General features: G+C 55.7%; 7 protein-coding genes and 1 non-coding gene across 8 annotated transcripts; 5 read left to right on the forward strand and 3 right to left on the reverse strand.

Annotated features, from left to right (window-relative positions):
- The first annotated feature begins 60 nt into the window (after positions 1-60).
- On the forward strand, positions 61-2,176 carry V1518DRAFT_410086 (Mu homology domain-containing protein). The gene is made up of 4 exons (XM_066902515.1): positions 61-543; positions 617-1,176; positions 1,228-1,840; positions 1,891-2,176. Exons 1-4 carry the CDS (start codon positions 421-423, stop codon positions 1,894-1,896), a joined length of 1,302 nt encoding a protein of 433 aa, XP_066762385.1. The 5' UTR covers positions 61-420; the 3' UTR covers positions 1,897-2,176.
- On the reverse strand, positions 1,692-4,036 carry V1518DRAFT_379900 (Metallo-dependent phosphatase-like protein). The gene is made up of 2 exons (XM_066901638.1): positions 3,502-4,036; positions 1,692-3,451 (listed from the first exon to the last, which is right to left on the reverse strand). The coding sequence occupies exons 1-2, from the start codon at positions 3,781-3,783 to the stop codon at positions 2,138-2,140; spliced, it is 1,596 nt and encodes a 531-aa protein (XP_066762386.1). The 5' UTR covers positions 3,784-4,036; the 3' UTR covers positions 1,692-2,137.
- A 663-nt stretch (positions 4,037-4,699) lies between these two features.
- On the forward strand, positions 4,700-6,763 carry V1518DRAFT_410089 (tRNA synthetases class I, catalytic domain-containing protein). Its single transcript, XM_066902516.1, has 3 exons — positions 4,700-5,137; positions 5,191-5,451; positions 5,504-6,763. Exons 1-3 carry the CDS (start codon positions 4,763-4,765, stop codon positions 6,629-6,631), a joined length of 1,764 nt encoding a protein of 587 aa, XP_066762387.1. The 5' UTR covers positions 4,700-4,762; the 3' UTR covers positions 6,632-6,763.
- On the reverse strand, positions 6,682-7,992 carry V1518DRAFT_410091 (uncharacterized protein). The gene has a single exon (XM_066902517.1). It carries the CDS (start codon positions 7,875-7,877, stop codon positions 6,735-6,737), a length of 1,143 nt encoding a protein of 380 aa, XP_066762388.1. The 5' UTR covers positions 7,878-7,992; the 3' UTR covers positions 6,682-6,734.
- A 132-nt stretch (positions 7,993-8,124) lies between these two features.
- V1518DRAFT_390012 (uncharacterized protein) lies at positions 8,125-9,548 on the forward strand. The gene is made up of 2 exons (XM_066901745.1): positions 8,125-8,291; positions 8,388-9,548. The coding sequence occupies exons 1-2, from the start codon at positions 8,240-8,242 to the stop codon at positions 9,401-9,403; spliced, it is 1,068 nt and encodes a 355-aa protein (XP_066762389.1). The 5' UTR covers positions 8,125-8,239; the 3' UTR covers positions 9,404-9,548.
- Positions 9,549-9,555: 7 nt separating this feature from the next.
- On the forward strand, positions 9,556-9,628 carry V1518DRAFT_t3. Its single transcript has one exon. It is a non-coding gene; the product is annotated as a tRNA-Thr (tRNA).
- A 124-nt stretch (positions 9,629-9,752) lies between these two features.
- V1518DRAFT_410093 (amino acid permease-domain-containing protein) lies at positions 9,753-12,253 on the forward strand. Its single transcript, XM_066902518.1, has one exon. The coding sequence runs from the start codon at positions 9,881-9,883 to the stop codon at positions 12,098-12,100; it is 2,220 nt and encodes a 739-aa protein (XP_066762390.1). The 5' UTR covers positions 9,753-9,880; the 3' UTR covers positions 12,101-12,253.
- V1518DRAFT_410094 (uncharacterized protein) lies at positions 12,103-13,588 on the reverse strand. Its single transcript, XM_066902519.1, has one exon. The coding sequence runs from the start codon at positions 13,531-13,533 to the stop codon at positions 12,307-12,309; it is 1,227 nt and encodes a 408-aa protein (XP_066762391.1). The 5' UTR covers positions 13,534-13,588; the 3' UTR covers positions 12,103-12,306.
- Positions 13,589-13,718: the final 130 nt, after the last annotated feature.

Genomic DNA, 13,718 nt, shown 5'->3' on the forward strand with positions numbered 1-13,718 from the left:
ACAACGGATGCGGGACGAGTCGGTAGGCGCGGATGGTACCGGGCTGGCTACTCCTAAACTCCCGCCGCCAGGGATTGCGAAGCAATTCCCGGAGTCTCGACGCTCCACACATGACGAGGGGCGTACAAACCACACCGTTCCTGCTGAAATGTTAGGGCAGCATACGAGACGATAAACAGAACCTAAGATTCAGTTAGAGACCTTCACATTGCGTTAATTTGCTCTTTTTTTGGGACCCATTTATTTGGTTCCAAAGCGAAGTAGCTTCCGAGCGGGACATACTAACGGTGTTGGATTACTCTGGCGACCAGCACAGCTGACGAGGCGGAGATCTCGGTCCCAATTTCTTTAACGCGAGAGGGCAAACGATATTGAATTATTCGAGTTGATTTGCTCTTTCACATTGCGTCATTTCTCACAATGATCAGCGCTATACTACTATACAACCAGAAGGGCGAGGTCTTAATCTCACGCTACTATCGGGAGGGCATTCGACGGGCCACGGCGGATCTGTTTCGGATCCAGGTTATTTCCAGCCCGGATGTGAGTAGCGCCCTAGAATTTCGTGCATCGTGTCGTCCGCGTTGCCAGCGGTGTACTAACACTTTCAAACCAGGTACGCTCGCCAGTGCTGACACTCGGCACCACGACGTTTTGCCACGTGAAACACGAAAACATATACCTCGTCGCCATCTCACGTCAAAATGCGGACATCGCGCTGGTGTTTGAGTTCCTGTACAAAATTGTCGCGCTAGGACGCGCTTATTTTACTCGGCTGGACGAGGAGGCGGTGAAGGACAACTTCGCGCTGATCTACGAGCTGCTCGACGAGGTCATGGATTTTGGGTACCCGCAGAACACGGAGGGAGATACTTTGAAGATGTATATCACAACAGAGAGCGTCAAGTCCGAAAGCAAGCCAGTGGAGTCATCCAAGATCACAATGCAGGCGACCGGCGCAATGTCGTGGCGGCGCGACGACATCAAGTATCGGAGGAACGAGGTGTTTGTCGACGTGTTTGAGGATGTGAACCTTTTGATGAGTGCTACCGGCAGAACGTTACGCACCGATGTCACTGGGCGGATTATGCTCCGTGTGTTCTTGTCGGGCATGCCCGAGTGCAAATTCGGCTTGAATGACAGGCTGCTGATTGATGGTAACGATGAGAGCGAGAGGTGCGTTGCTGTGATATGTTCGTATGAAACTGATATTAACTAGTTATACAGCAGTCGAAAGACGGCGTCAAGAGCTGCAGCGGGCTCGGTGTCCCTGGAAGACTGCCAATTTCACCAATGCGTTAAGCTCGGGCGCTTCGACCAAGATCGCACAATCAACTTCATTCCCCCCGACGGCGAATTCGAGCTAATGAAGTACCGGGCGACCGAGAACATTAACCTGCCATTCAAGGTCGCCGTGATGGTGCGCGAGATCGGCAAGTCGCGCGTGGAGTACAAGATCGACGTGAAGGCCATGTTCGGCGTGAAACTGTTCGCGACAAACGTGCTCGTCCGCATCCCCACTCCGCTCAACACCGCTACCGTCACGACACACGTCACACAGGGCAAGGCCAAATACGAGCCCTCCGAGAACGTGATTAATTGGCGGATACCACGGTTTCCCGGTGGCATGGAGTACGTGTTCACCGGCGAGGCTGAGCTGTTGTCGTCGATGACGACGCACAAGACGTGGTCACGACCGCCGATCTCCATGCAGTTCTCGTTGATGATGTTTACAAGCTCCGGGCTTCTGGTGCGGTACTTAAAGGTGTTTGAGAAGTCAAATTACACGTCCATTAAGTGGGTGCGGTATATCGTCCGCGCCGGAAGTTACGAGATTCGTGTAAGTGCTTATTTGGTGGAATGCTCCTCCCAGTACTAACAACCATCTAGTTCTAAGTGCTCCCCTGTAATTACGTACATTCAAGTGGCCTGAGAATAATGCATGTAGGTCTAGTACAATGTAAACTAGAGCAGAACCTGGGAGAGTTACATGTAAAACAAACTGATTTTATTTAACCCCCTTCCCTCCCTTTTTTTGGCAGCGGATGTATTGTATCGTGGAATTCACGGGATTTCAGTCGCTGTCGGTGTTATAATAGCAAGTTCTATTGTACAGACTGTGCCGATATTGCGTGTCTTATGACATAAGATTGCTAGCGTATGCCATTGGCGCGATCTTTGGGTGCGGTACAGCGTCGTAGGTGACAAAATGGAGCTCATAATCACTTTCGATGTTGATCACCGCGCCTTTGTTCCCCTGTGAATCACAGTAGTTTGGCGCCGAGAACACGGTGATCAAGCGGCCGCCGTGCTCAATCTCGTAGCCACCCATACGAACTTCATGGCTGCGGATTACGGCCATGAGTTTGTTCTTTTCGCAGAAGCGCTTGGTGATGTCGGGGCCGAACTGTAGGCCGATGCCACGCTTGCTGGGGCCTCGACCGGGCTCGGGCTGCGGGTCGGTCCAGAGCATCTCCATCATGATGCCGCTCTGGCCAGGCTGCTTTTGGCTGAATCGGTTGAACTTGCGTACGTCGTCGAGGGTGATGTTGTCGTCGGAGAAGAGGCCGCCGTGAAGAACGAAGTAGTTGTTGCCAATCAGGGTAGCGAGGGGCATGGTGCTGAACGATTCTGAAAATACCTTGAAGATCTTCTCGGAGTACTTGGCCTTGCACTCGCCTTCGAATCCATAAACCTTGTTCATGTCGTCAGCCTCGTGGTTTCCCCGGTTCATGAAGAACGATTTGGGATACAGCCACTTGTATGAGAAAAAGAGCAGAGCAACTTCAGTAGACCACGACCCTCTGTCGACAAAGTCGCCGTTGAATAGGTAGCTGTGAGTTTCTGATGGCTCTCCGTTGAGTCGGAATAGCTCGAGAACGTCGTAGAACTGGCCGTGTGTGTCGCCGCAGACAGAGATCTTGTGGCCGGGCATGACGTCCACTTCGACCATGGTAGGATCGCTCTTGAAGATCTTCATGGCTTCCAGAATGATCGCAAAGACGTACTTCCGGTGTAACCTCTTGCCATCCTTGAATCGCGCGATCATTTGCTTGATAAAATCGAGCGTCATAACAAGCTTCGGGTGTCTTCCATCCGCGGTCTTCTCAGTCTCGGACTCGAGTCTCGCGCCATCGTATCCGTCCTCCACCACCATTGATTCGTAATCGATCGTGTCCGCAACAGATGGCTCATCAGCGACCTTTATGGCGGCTTCGAACGCGAGCCGTCGGATAAGCTTCTGGCACTCGTCGCGCTTCGCCCGCACGACCTTGTCGCCAGGAACGCGCTGGACAACGGTGTTGAAGTCGGCAAGCGCGTCCTTGGGTCGTAATAGCGCAGCGTATGCAGTAGCTCGACGGTAGTAGGACTTGACGTAGTCTGGGTTGAGCTTGATCGCCTGTGTCGCGTCTACGACTGCGGCGCCGTATAGTTCGTCCTTGATATAAGCCTAGAGATGTTAGCATACGCCATAGTCATCTGCTACAGGCGGTCACATACATATGAGCGATTAGCCCAGTAGATTTCCTTTGTCGGATCCAGATCAATCGCCTCAGAGTACATCTTGACGACACGTTGGTAGTCGCCAGTGGCGAGGATCTTGTTGGCCTCGTTCTTCTTCTTCTCCGCCAACTCCTGATTCTCCTTAGACGGCGGAGCTACGGGCTTCGTTTCGCCGGCGCTGCTATCTTCCATGCTCGAAACGCTCTCAACCTCGGTCGCGGTGCTCCCGGTGTCGGATGACTGATCCGTGGCCACCGTCGAGTTCTCGTCCGTGGTCATGTCGCGAGTCCGGTGGTGGCGATTGGACGCGACTTTCAAGTAGAGAAAGGTGACGTACTCGGTTCGATGCCGGGCGGAGGGGCAGTGGGCAGCTGAGTGGTGAGAGAGTATGAGAACGGCGATAAGAGGGGTGAGTTGTGTAGTCAGGGACAGTGAGGCCGGTTCGAGAGTGTTCAAAGTTCAGGTGTAGTTCCGCAACGAGTCGCGAGAGCCGCGGATCCCCTTGCACGCGACCACCTCTCCAGCTGGCAATGTCGCCACGACTGTCTACCAGAGTCAATCATGCTAAGTGTGTAATTCTACGTGCTGTCTAGTGAGTGCAAACTGCTGCAGCGTGCGTTGCAGCTTTCCCCCGGAGTTCCATAAGCAAATAGGGCGTGCGGACTGCAGGAGTTCAGTGCCGCCCGGATTTGATTTTCGGGGAGCTTACGGTTGTAGCCGTGCAATGTAATCCCTAGTATCGGTCAACTAAATAGTCTGGTGCGCATATCGCTGCTACAGAGGACTGCAGATGTCGTAAAGCGACGTTTCGCGTTCGCGCTAAAGACCAAACCACCCAATACCATGTAGCAAATGCGTCAAAAAAACTATTGTACCCAAATCCTCTGGATGCAAACCCGGGAGCCAGACGTATCTGTAACACGTAATTCGCCGCCTCCCGGTCTTCGAAGGCTGAAGTTGCCGACGTGACGGTCGAGTTCGATGACTCAGCAACAATTAACCACTTCGGACACGGCGCACAACCAGAACATAAGAACAAGTACTAGGGAGTTGATAAAGTCCCAATAAACAACCGAAGATGAGCGTCTCCAAGAAATTCTTGCCGGATTCGCGCAGTGGTGAAGACTGAGTAGGTTTGAAACCGTTGCGAGAGACAGCGAGCAACTTTGGGTACAAAAATTTCAACCTAACTTCTCCTCGTCTAATACCATATACTACTTCGTCTATCAACCACATCTATCCATATCATCTCCCCACCATGGCAGAACCACCTGCTGCTACTGTCGCCGAGGTGACCGCCGCTCTCGCGTCCGCGATTATCGACTCCCAGGCTACGGCCGTAGAAGCCCCCGCCAAAACACCGAAGGCCCCAAAGGCCCCAAAGGCGCCAAAGGGCGAGAAGGGCGGCAAGGGCGGATCCGGTAAGGGCGGCAAGAGCAGTAGCGGTCCGAACTACAACATCAACCTCGTGAACGCTGAGGACGGAAAGGTTGTGACGCGGTTCCCGCCCGAGCCCAGCGGATACTTGCACATTGGACATGCAAAAGCGGCGCTGTTGAACCAGTACTTTGCGCAGATGTACCATGGCAAGCTCATCATTCGCTTCGATGATACTAACCCGAGCAAGGAGAAGGCAAGTGGAGTTATTCGGGCTGAGGAAATTTTAGGGATTACTAACTCGCGCAGGTCGAATTTGAAGACTCGATTATTGAGGATCTTGCGCTATTGGGCATTAAGGGCGACATTCTCACTCACACTTCGGACTACTTTGATCTGATGTACGACATGTGTGTCAAGATCATCACCGACGGAAAGGCGTATGCGGACGACACCCCCGTCGAACAGATGCGATTCGAACGAACCGAGGGAATTGCGTCGGCGAATCGCGAGCGGTCCCCCGAAGAGAGCTTGAAGATCCTTGAGCTCATGAAGCAAGGCGCCGATGAGGTATGGTCAAGTTTATGATACTCGGTGTCGTGCTCCAAGACTAACTGGGCAGGGTCTCAAATTTTGTATTCGCGCTAAGATCTCGGTGACGAGCCCCAACAAGACGCTGCGCGATCCCGTCATCTACCGTTGCAATTTGACCCCGCACCACCGCACCGGCACCACGTGGAAGATGTATCCGACCTACGATTTTGCATGCCCGATCGTGGACGCTCACGAGGGCGTCACGCACGCACTGCGAACCACGGAGTACCGCGACCGCAACGCCCAGTACGAGTGGATGCTTAAAGCGCTTGGTTTACGCAAGGTGTACATCTGGGATTTCAGCCGCATGAGCTTCGTGCGGACGCTGCTGTCCAAGCGCAAGCTGCAGTGGTTCGTCGACCAGAAGCTCGTCACCGGCTGGGACGATCCGCGATTCCCAACCGTTCGCGGTATTCGCAGGCGCGGCATGACGATTGAAGGTCTGCGGACTTTTATCCTGCAGCAGGGCCCGTCGAAAAACATTTTGAATTTTGAATGGAGTTTGATCTGGGCTACTAATAAGAAGGTCATTGACCCAGTTGCGCCGCGCAATGTTGCAATTGTTAAGAAGGACATGGTCAAGGTCACTATAGCGGGCGGCCCCGTGGAGACATTCTCCGAGGACAAGCCAAGGCACAAGAAGAATGCCGACGTCGGGTTGAAGAAGGTGTTGTACTCATCTGAGATCTACATCGACCAGGAAGATGCACAGACGTTTGCCGACAACGAGGAAGTTACACTGATGGACTGGGGCAACGCTTTCATGAAGACGATCCACAAGGACGGTGACATTGTAACCGCGATCGACGCTGTGCTCAACTTGGAAGGCGATTTCCGCAAGACTGACAAGAAGATAACTTGGCTTGCGGCCACGGACGATGTTGTCCCTGTCGATCTCGTCGACTTTGACTACCTGATCACCAAGGACAAGCTGCAGGAGGAAGACGACGTCGCAGATTTTGTGAACCCACACACCGAATTCCACACTCCCGCAATCGGAGACTTGAACGTGCGCGATATGAAGGAGGGCGATATTATCCAGTTTGAACGTAAGGGTTATTACCGGCTGGACAAGGCATACACGCTGGACTCACCGGCGGTGTTCTTTACAATTCCGGACGGCAAGGTCGTGCAGAAGTATGGCGCGAAGAAGTAGTTGGGCAGTTTCTACGGACAATTGCGAAGTTTTAGATAAGTGGGCGAGGAAAATATAAACAAAATGCTTGTGACTATTTACATGTATAATATAACAACATACACTATGCCTCGACCGCTTCAGCTACAGGGGTCGCGCTTGCCTCCATGGCTAGGCGCAAGCCGGCTTTGTACGAATCAATGGTAAGAAGCGAGAATGCGGTCTTACCAACCTCTGCGGCCTTTGCACTCAAGAGAGAGTTGATGTCGGAAATAGTTCGCTCGAGCTCTGCAGCGACGCGGGTGTTGAACGCGAGCGAGGTTTTGTCTGTCAGACCAGTGAGCGAGCGCTGAAGGCCCTCGAGGGTCAACGTGTAATCAATGAGATTCCGCTGCAGATCTGCGCAGACGGCTGTGCTGAGGTTGGTGTCGGCGGGCAGCTTCGCGGGGAACGCTGTCCAGCGCGTGCGCAGGGCGGAGCTGTATTTGTTCGCGACCTCGGTATAGATCTTGAACGCTGCGGGGTGGGGTTCATGGTCGTTTGCGCGAAGTGCCTCGAGGGCATTGAGTGCGAGACCGGCGAGGACGATGTCGGAGTCAAAGAGCGCGTTGAGGTGTTTGGCGCCGCCGCTGATGCGGATCAGCAGGTTGTCGATTTTGTTGACTTTGTTGAGGGTGTGTTCGCTGACGGCGCTGTAGATTGCTTCGGTGCGGAGGAGCTCGCGGTGGGTGTTCGTGCCAACAGTAAGACCGTAGACGGATGTCGGCTGTGCGACGAGGAATGTTGCCTCCTTGTAGAGCCCCTTCATGACGAGCGCGCGGAAGAGGTTCGCGGTTTGCCAGTCCGGCATGGAGTATAATCGTCTGTTGTGCAGCCGCGCAAGCTCAGTCTTGAGTTCCTGCAAATCCGCCTCGCCTTCCATGCCGGCAATGAGCTTTGAAAATAGCCATGCGGACGGCTTCTGCGGACTGATGTACATGTTGTCCTTCTGCTTGATGGCGTGCAACCGCGCCATGTCAGCGTCGCTGGCTTTTTTGCCAAGCGAAGAACGCAACAGCGCTTCTTGCGACGTTTGCGTGGCTTCCCGCGTGAGCGCGAGTGGCTTCTTGACGGTCTTGCGCCTCAGGCGCTCGAGCGCGCCAGAGAAGGTCGCTGCGTCATCGATGAATTGCTGTTTCTTCGGTGATGGAGCATGGGTGGTGATCATGCGCACGGCAGCCGTAGCTGCGGTGCTAATCGTGCCACGTGGGCGCAGTGGTGCGGCCATGTCTGGGGTTAAAGCGGTAGATATGGTGGTGATGAAGGTCACTCGTGGCCGAGTGTAAATTCATGAAACGGTGAAAAATATCGGGCAGCTCGGACTCGGATTCGGGATCGGATCCAGTCCGAATGCGTCAAGAAGGAATTTATGCTTTCGGCTAAGTGAGAGCTGCGTCATCTAAGCCGCAAGCGACGAACGGGCCGGGTAATGTATAATCAACAGTTGGCCCGTCTTAATCAACAGAACGCTCGACCACGGGAGCCGATCAGGTTTGTTCAAGCACGAACACAACTAGCGCTCGCAATAGGCTAGAGGAGCGCGATTGTTACTGCCGTACTAAGTCTGCGACTATTACCGCGATTCTTGCAATGAAAAATGACCTTGAGCATGTGAGGATTGAGATCCTGAGGAACGAAATAGGTGAGTTGTCAATCAGGCTGGGCTGTGTGATTGGCTATGTGTTTGGCTGCCGTGCGCTCCAGGCCGATTGATGGAGAAGGTACTGACATGGATTAGCACAACGGAACCTGGAATTGAGTAGCCTTGAATCGATAGCAAAACAACTACCAGGGGGTCAGCAACCGGACCGGTATTCACAGACCTACTCGTCGCCGAACTCGAGCGCGCTCTCGAGCGCTACAAACTCGCCGAATTTGTTATCGACGCCAGAGTTTACACAACCGTTGCTGGAGAAGGCGTTCAACTACACAGACGGTAGCATTAACAAAAGTGAGCAACGGTACTCTTCCAACTTCTTTTCGAGCGAGTCCAGGGGTCATTTGATCACCTACAGCATGAACGGGGGTCAGACGAGCAACACGACGCGGGTGATCGACGCGCTGCAGTCAACCATTGACAGCCTAAAGCGGGAGCTCGAAGCGCAGAGCGAGCGTATCAAGGAGGAGCGGCGGACGCGGGAGGCGGTGCAGCGCAAGTACGAGTCGTTCACGGAACAGGCTGACCGGATCCGCCACGAGAACGACATGTTCAACAACATTCTACGGCGGAAGGACCGCAAGGTTGAGGAGCTGCAGGCTAGGGCTAAGAGCGATGGTGAGCAGTTAGAAGCCGCGGGGAATGAGATTGCGACGTTGAAGGCCAAAGTCATTGAGCTGGAGCTGTCGTCGGCCAAGGAGCACGAGATGCGGATCCAGGCGGAAACGAGCTACGATGCGCTCGCGACGAGCAGTCGGCAGTCGTCGACACGGCTGCGAGAGGAGTTGGGGCTTATGAAGAGCAACATGCGGCAAATTGTGGAGCAGCGCAGGGAGGACGTGGCGAGCATTGCCAAACTTGACGGGAGCCTAGCCGTGATGGCGAAGGAGAAGGAGAGGCTGGTGCAGAATCACCTGGACACTGTGGAGGCGAGCACGGCGCAGCTGGCGGAAGTGAAACTTGCATTGCAGGAGCTGCAGCTGAAGGTGAAGCGGAATATGCGGAAGAGCAGCGGGCTGGACAAGGACTTGAAGAGCGAGGTACAGCATGTGCAGTGGATGCGGAAAAACTCGTCGACTTTCGGGGAGGATGTATAGAGCATAGATCAATCATGTATAGAGTATAGATCGATCGTCAATGTAGACTATAGTCTGCATGCAGGCTAAGAGAGGAATGGAGAAGAGAGCAGTCGTCGCTACGTCAAAACTGACCATAATAAGGAAGCAATTATAAATACGATCATAAATCAGCCTTGGTGGCCAAGTTGGTAAGGCGCAGCACTAGTAATGCTGAGATCATCGGTTCAAATCCGTTCCAAGGCATTTATTTTACTTTGTTTTTGACGTCTGGACCGTCGCAGGCCGCATGCGATGATTTTTTGAGTGAGGCGCAAGCGAAGCGGGGCGACAGCTCCGATTGGCGGGGCGGGGCGGGGCGGGGCGGCGGGTTTCGGTGGCGCGGGTGACGGGCTGTCAAGAACGCGGACAGTGTGTTCCGTGCACTGTTGCGCTCACCGCCGCTCTCGTCGCCGTCGCCCGCCTGACAGGCTTCTGCAACCCCCCTTCTCTCAAAGGATGAAGGACCGCAGCTCCGCCGCGCTCTCCCTCTCCTCGCTCTCCAGCGACGGCGGCGCCGCCGTCGGTCTCGACGACGATGATTCTCCGCGCCCGCTCTTCCGCGACGTCTCCGCCTCCCTCAACGATGACCCCATCGACGTTCTCTTCCCCTCCATTTTTCCCCCGCCCCATGCCAATGCAGACTTCAGCACAACGAAGGTCGCCTCCACCCGCTTCTCCGCTCACTCCTCCGACTGCTCCCTCGACTTCGATGACTACGCCGCCGACGACGACGACTACGACGCGGTCGATGATGCCTCCGCCCGCCGCGGCCACCGCCGGCCTCCCCGTCATATGCATCCGCTCAACCTCGCACGCTCCGGCTCTGTACCCTCTTCCCTTGGCACCTTCATCATCGACGACACTGCCCCTGAGGTCGGCGGCAACTACAACATCGAAGACTACTCTGGCGGTCACTCACAGTTCCACAAGCGCCGCCACACCGAGCTCAAGCGCTCCCTCTCCACTCGCCACATCCAGATGATTGCTGTCGGCAGCGTCCTCGGTAACGGCCTATTTATCGGCACCGGCAAGATCCTGGGCAACTCTGGGCCTCTCGGCATGCTCCTGGGGTTCCTCATCACGGGCTTGATTGTGTTTTCCGTCATGGTCTCCTTCGGCGAAATGGTGGCCCTCATTCCCATCGCCGGCGGTATCTCCGCATTCGGCTCGCGGTTCGTTGATGACGCGCTGGGATTCTCCCTTGGCCTGTGCTACTGGTTCTCGCTCGCCATCGCCATTCCCACGCAGGTGGCCCAGGGTGCGGTGCTGCTAACGTACTTTGAGCTGTTTGATCCCTGGCGCATATACCCTGCCGTTATGGTTGTTTCCGTGCTGTTTGTCATCATCGTCATCAACCTGTTGGACGTGCGCATCTACGGCGAGATCGAGTACATTTTCGGACAGATTAAGCTCATTTTCCTGCTTGCCATGATCATCTTCATGTTCATCCTCAACCGCAACTACATCAAACCACAGATGGGCGAGACCATCTTTCCCGTAGGTCTCCTGTACTGGGACCAGAACGCTGAGGACTATGGCCCATTCCGGCCGTACTTCAAGGTCACCACCGACATCGTCATCGGGGGCTCGAAGGGTCGGTTTCTGATGGTATGGACCGCCGTCGTGCAGGCAGTATACTGCTTCTCCGGTGTCGAGCTGGTTGCGTTGACGGCCGGAGAGGTCAAGCATCCGCGCAAGGCGTTGCCTCGCGCGACGTTGCGCATTTTCACCCGTATTTTCATTTTGTACGTGCTGGGTGTATTTGCCGCGGGACTGAACGTTGCTGCCGATAACTCGGCTCTGCCAGGTTTCTTCACGCCGTGGTCAGAGTACAACGCGATGAAGTTCACGTGGGTGTTTGGCTCTACCGGGCTGGGCAATTGCGAGTCGGGCACGCTGGGGATGAAGGGGTTCTCTAACACGAACTCGTCGCCGTGGGTGATTGCAATGCAGAACGCGGGCATGTGCACGGGGTCGGCTGTTTTGACTGTTGTGTTCATGTTTTGCGCATGGTCGGCGGGGAACTCGTTTTTGTACGCTTCGAGCCGGACGCTGTACGCCATGGCGATCCAGGGCAAGGCGCCGCGGGTGTTTGGATATACTACGCGTCGCGGGGTGCCGTATGTGAGCGTGCTGTTTACCTTTGCGATTGCAATGACGGTATTTTTGGTGTCGTTCCCCAATGCGACGGCAATCACAGTGTACTACTGGATCCGCAGACTGACGTCGATTCCGGGGACGCTGGTGTGGGCAGGTATCTGTCTGTCGTACATCCGGTTCTACTACGGGTTGAAGCTGCGGCCAGACATTGTGCAGCGGGACCAGAAGTCGTATCCGTACCGGTCGCCGCTGCAGCCGTACACAGCGTACTTTGGGCTATTTGGATGCATTCTGCTCGTGATCTTCAACGACATGACGATCTTCGTGGAGTTCCAATGGCAGTACCTGATCGCTTCGTACATCTCGCTGGTTGTGTGGGTGATATGCTTCGTTGCGTACAAGCTGTGGCGGCGCACGCGGCTGGTGCCGCTGGTGCGGATGGACCTTGACCTTGGTCGACGGGAGATGGACCAGTACGAGGCGGAAACCGAAGTGGAGATGCGCATGATGATGGAGAAGGGGCTGTGGGGCAACGGGCGACGCATTGTGCGGTGGATCAAAGTCATGCTCATATAACTGTTTTGTTTACTTCATTGCTATTCATTTTTTGTTCATTGTTGTCTGTGTTCAGGCGTTGTGCTTTTTTAGGAAAATGCTTGTTTCCTGTTGTCATATATACAGTGCTTTGTTTTATTTAGAGCCTTTAATTGATCTAAATGTGAGTATAGTAATTGTCACCGCGAGAGAAGTGGACACCGAGCCTGCGGGAAAGATGAAGGTCGTTAGTCGTTACTGCTGCGCGAGCGCTGCCAGAGCCTGCGGTCGGGTTTGGGGGGCAGCACGACCGGGGCTACCTGCTGCGTGTGACCGGCAGAATGGGGAGAGTTTTCAGCGGCATCATCGGTGTCGTCATCATCATCGCCGTCGTTATCGAGGGCAAAGCGCACAACCGCGCCAGAGACGGTGTGTGCGCGGCGGCGTGTGGGACGAGTGGCGGCGGTGTGTGAAGAGGCGAGAGCGGAGTGTAATGGAGTGGTCGCTGCCGAGGTTGATCCTGCGCGAGAACGGGGGGAGGCGGTTGTGTAGGCTGGTGAGAGTGGGGCGGACGGAGCTAGGGATGCCAAGGATGGAGAGGAAAGCGAGGAGACCGAGCGTGCGCGTTCGCGGGACGTGAGGAATGGGTTGTCCGCCGGGCTGACCACCCTTGCATGCGACTCCGGCACGCGATGATGACTGCGCTGACGCGTGTCTTCTTCGTCCTCGTCCTGATCCTCAGACTCGTCATCATCGTCGTCATAGTCCGACGGCGCAGTCACGTACGCCCTCAAGCCCTCGGCAAACGGGTTCCGCACGGGTTTTGCCGGCAGCGGCGGAGGCGCTGCCCCTCCACCAGGCGGCGGTGGCGGCGGCATGCTGGCCCGCGACGCGCGGGTAGGCGAGTGCACCGATGAGTTTGCACGCGGTCGGCGCGTGAGCGATGGAGGTGTCTGCGCGAGCGTCTGACTTGGCGGTGGAGGCGGCGGCGGCGGCGGCGGGTGAAGGTGGTGATCTCTGCGTGGGGAGGGCGAGGTGGCGGGTGTATTGAGCGTGACGCGGGTGGCGGAGCGCGTGCGGAAGGGAGTCGTTCGTGTCGTCGTGGATGGGGTGCTAGGTCGTGGTGGCGGGGAGGTGTAGCGTGCGGAGAGGGACGGCATGGAGGCCGAGGCCGGCGAGGACAGCACACGGTATCCTGATCCCGCACGCGGACGGCGCGGTGAACTCATAGTCGATGCGTCAAGCAGCATGTGCGTGCCGACGTCGAAGTCGCCGTCGTCGCCGTCGTCCTCGTCGTAGTCGTGGTGGAGCTCGAACTCGCCAACACCGTCATCCTCCTGTTCCTCCGTACCGCCGCTGTCGTCATCCTCATCGCGTACACGCCGCCCACGGACGCCACGTGGTTGCCGCTCGGAGGACGTGCTGCCGGTGCTGGCTGTCACGGAATTCCGCAGCGACGCGAAGATCTTGCTCATCGTAGCCGCTGGGAGGTGGATAACAGAGTGAGAAGGGATCCGGGGCGGAGGGTGAATACGGTGTCGGCGTCCAGGCACGCGGCCGCCGACGCTCGAGCCGCACCTCTGTGAGTGAACGAACAAGCGAGTCACACTGGTGAGCCACATGGGTCACACCGCGCAAAGTCAATCCTCTTCGCAGCCAA

This window comes from Limtongia smithiae (assembly GCF_038497785.1).
Source record: "Limtongia smithiae strain NRRL Y-17922 unplaced genomic scaffold V1518scaffold_1, whole genome shotgun sequence".
In the NCBI taxonomy this organism is placed as follows: Eukaryota; Fungi; Ascomycota; class Lipomycetes; order Lipomycetales; family Lipomycetaceae; genus Limtongia; species Limtongia smithiae.

Bases quoted from the DNA above. Each gene is read 5' to 3' on its own strand.
- V1518DRAFT_410086 (XM_066902515.1), top strand. From the start codon at position 421: ATGATCAGCGCTATACTACTATACAACCAGAAGGGCGAGGTCTTAATC. The intron at 544-616 runs GTGAGTAGCGCC...CTTTCAAACCAG, and splicing joins AGGTTATTTCCAGCCCGGAT to GTACGCTCGCCAGTGCTGAC. The intron at 1,177-1,227 runs GTGCGTTGCTGT...CTAGTTATACAG, and splicing joins GGTAACGATGAGAGCGAGAG to CAGTCGAAAGACGGCGTCAA.
- V1518DRAFT_379900 (XM_066901638.1), bottom strand. From the start codon at position 3,783: ATGACCACGGACGAGAACTCGACGGTGGCCACGGATCAGTCATCCGAC. The intron at 3,452-3,501 runs GTATGTGACCGC...TAACATCTCTAG, and splicing joins ACTGGGCTAATCGCTCATAT to GCTTATATCAAGGACGAACT.
- V1518DRAFT_410089 (XM_066902516.1), top strand. From the start codon at position 4,763: ATGGCAGAACCACCTGCTGCTACTGTCGCCGAGGTGACCGCCGCTCTC. The intron at 5,138-5,190 runs GCAAGTGGAGTT...TAACTCGCGCAG, and splicing joins CTAACCCGAGCAAGGAGAAG to GTCGAATTTGAAGACTCGAT. The intron at 5,452-5,503 runs GTATGGTCAAGT...CTAACTGGGCAG, and splicing joins TGAAGCAAGGCGCCGATGAG to GGTCTCAAATTTTGTATTCG.
- V1518DRAFT_410091 (XM_066902517.1), bottom strand. From the start codon at position 7,877: ATGGCCGCACCACTGCGCCCACGTGGCACGATTAGCACCGCAGCTACG.
- V1518DRAFT_390012 (XM_066901745.1), top strand. From the start codon at position 8,240: ATGAAAAATGACCTTGAGCATGTGAGGATTGAGATCCTGAGGAACGAA. The intron at 8,292-8,387 runs GTGAGTTGTCAA...GACATGGATTAG, and splicing joins GATCCTGAGGAACGAAATAG to CACAACGGAACCTGGAATTG.
- V1518DRAFT_410093 (XM_066902518.1), top strand. From the start codon at position 9,881: ATGAAGGACCGCAGCTCCGCCGCGCTCTCCCTCTCCTCGCTCTCCAGC.
- V1518DRAFT_410094 (XM_066902519.1), bottom strand. From the start codon at position 13,533: ATGAGCAAGATCTTCGCGTCGCTGCGGAATTCCGTGACAGCCAGCACC.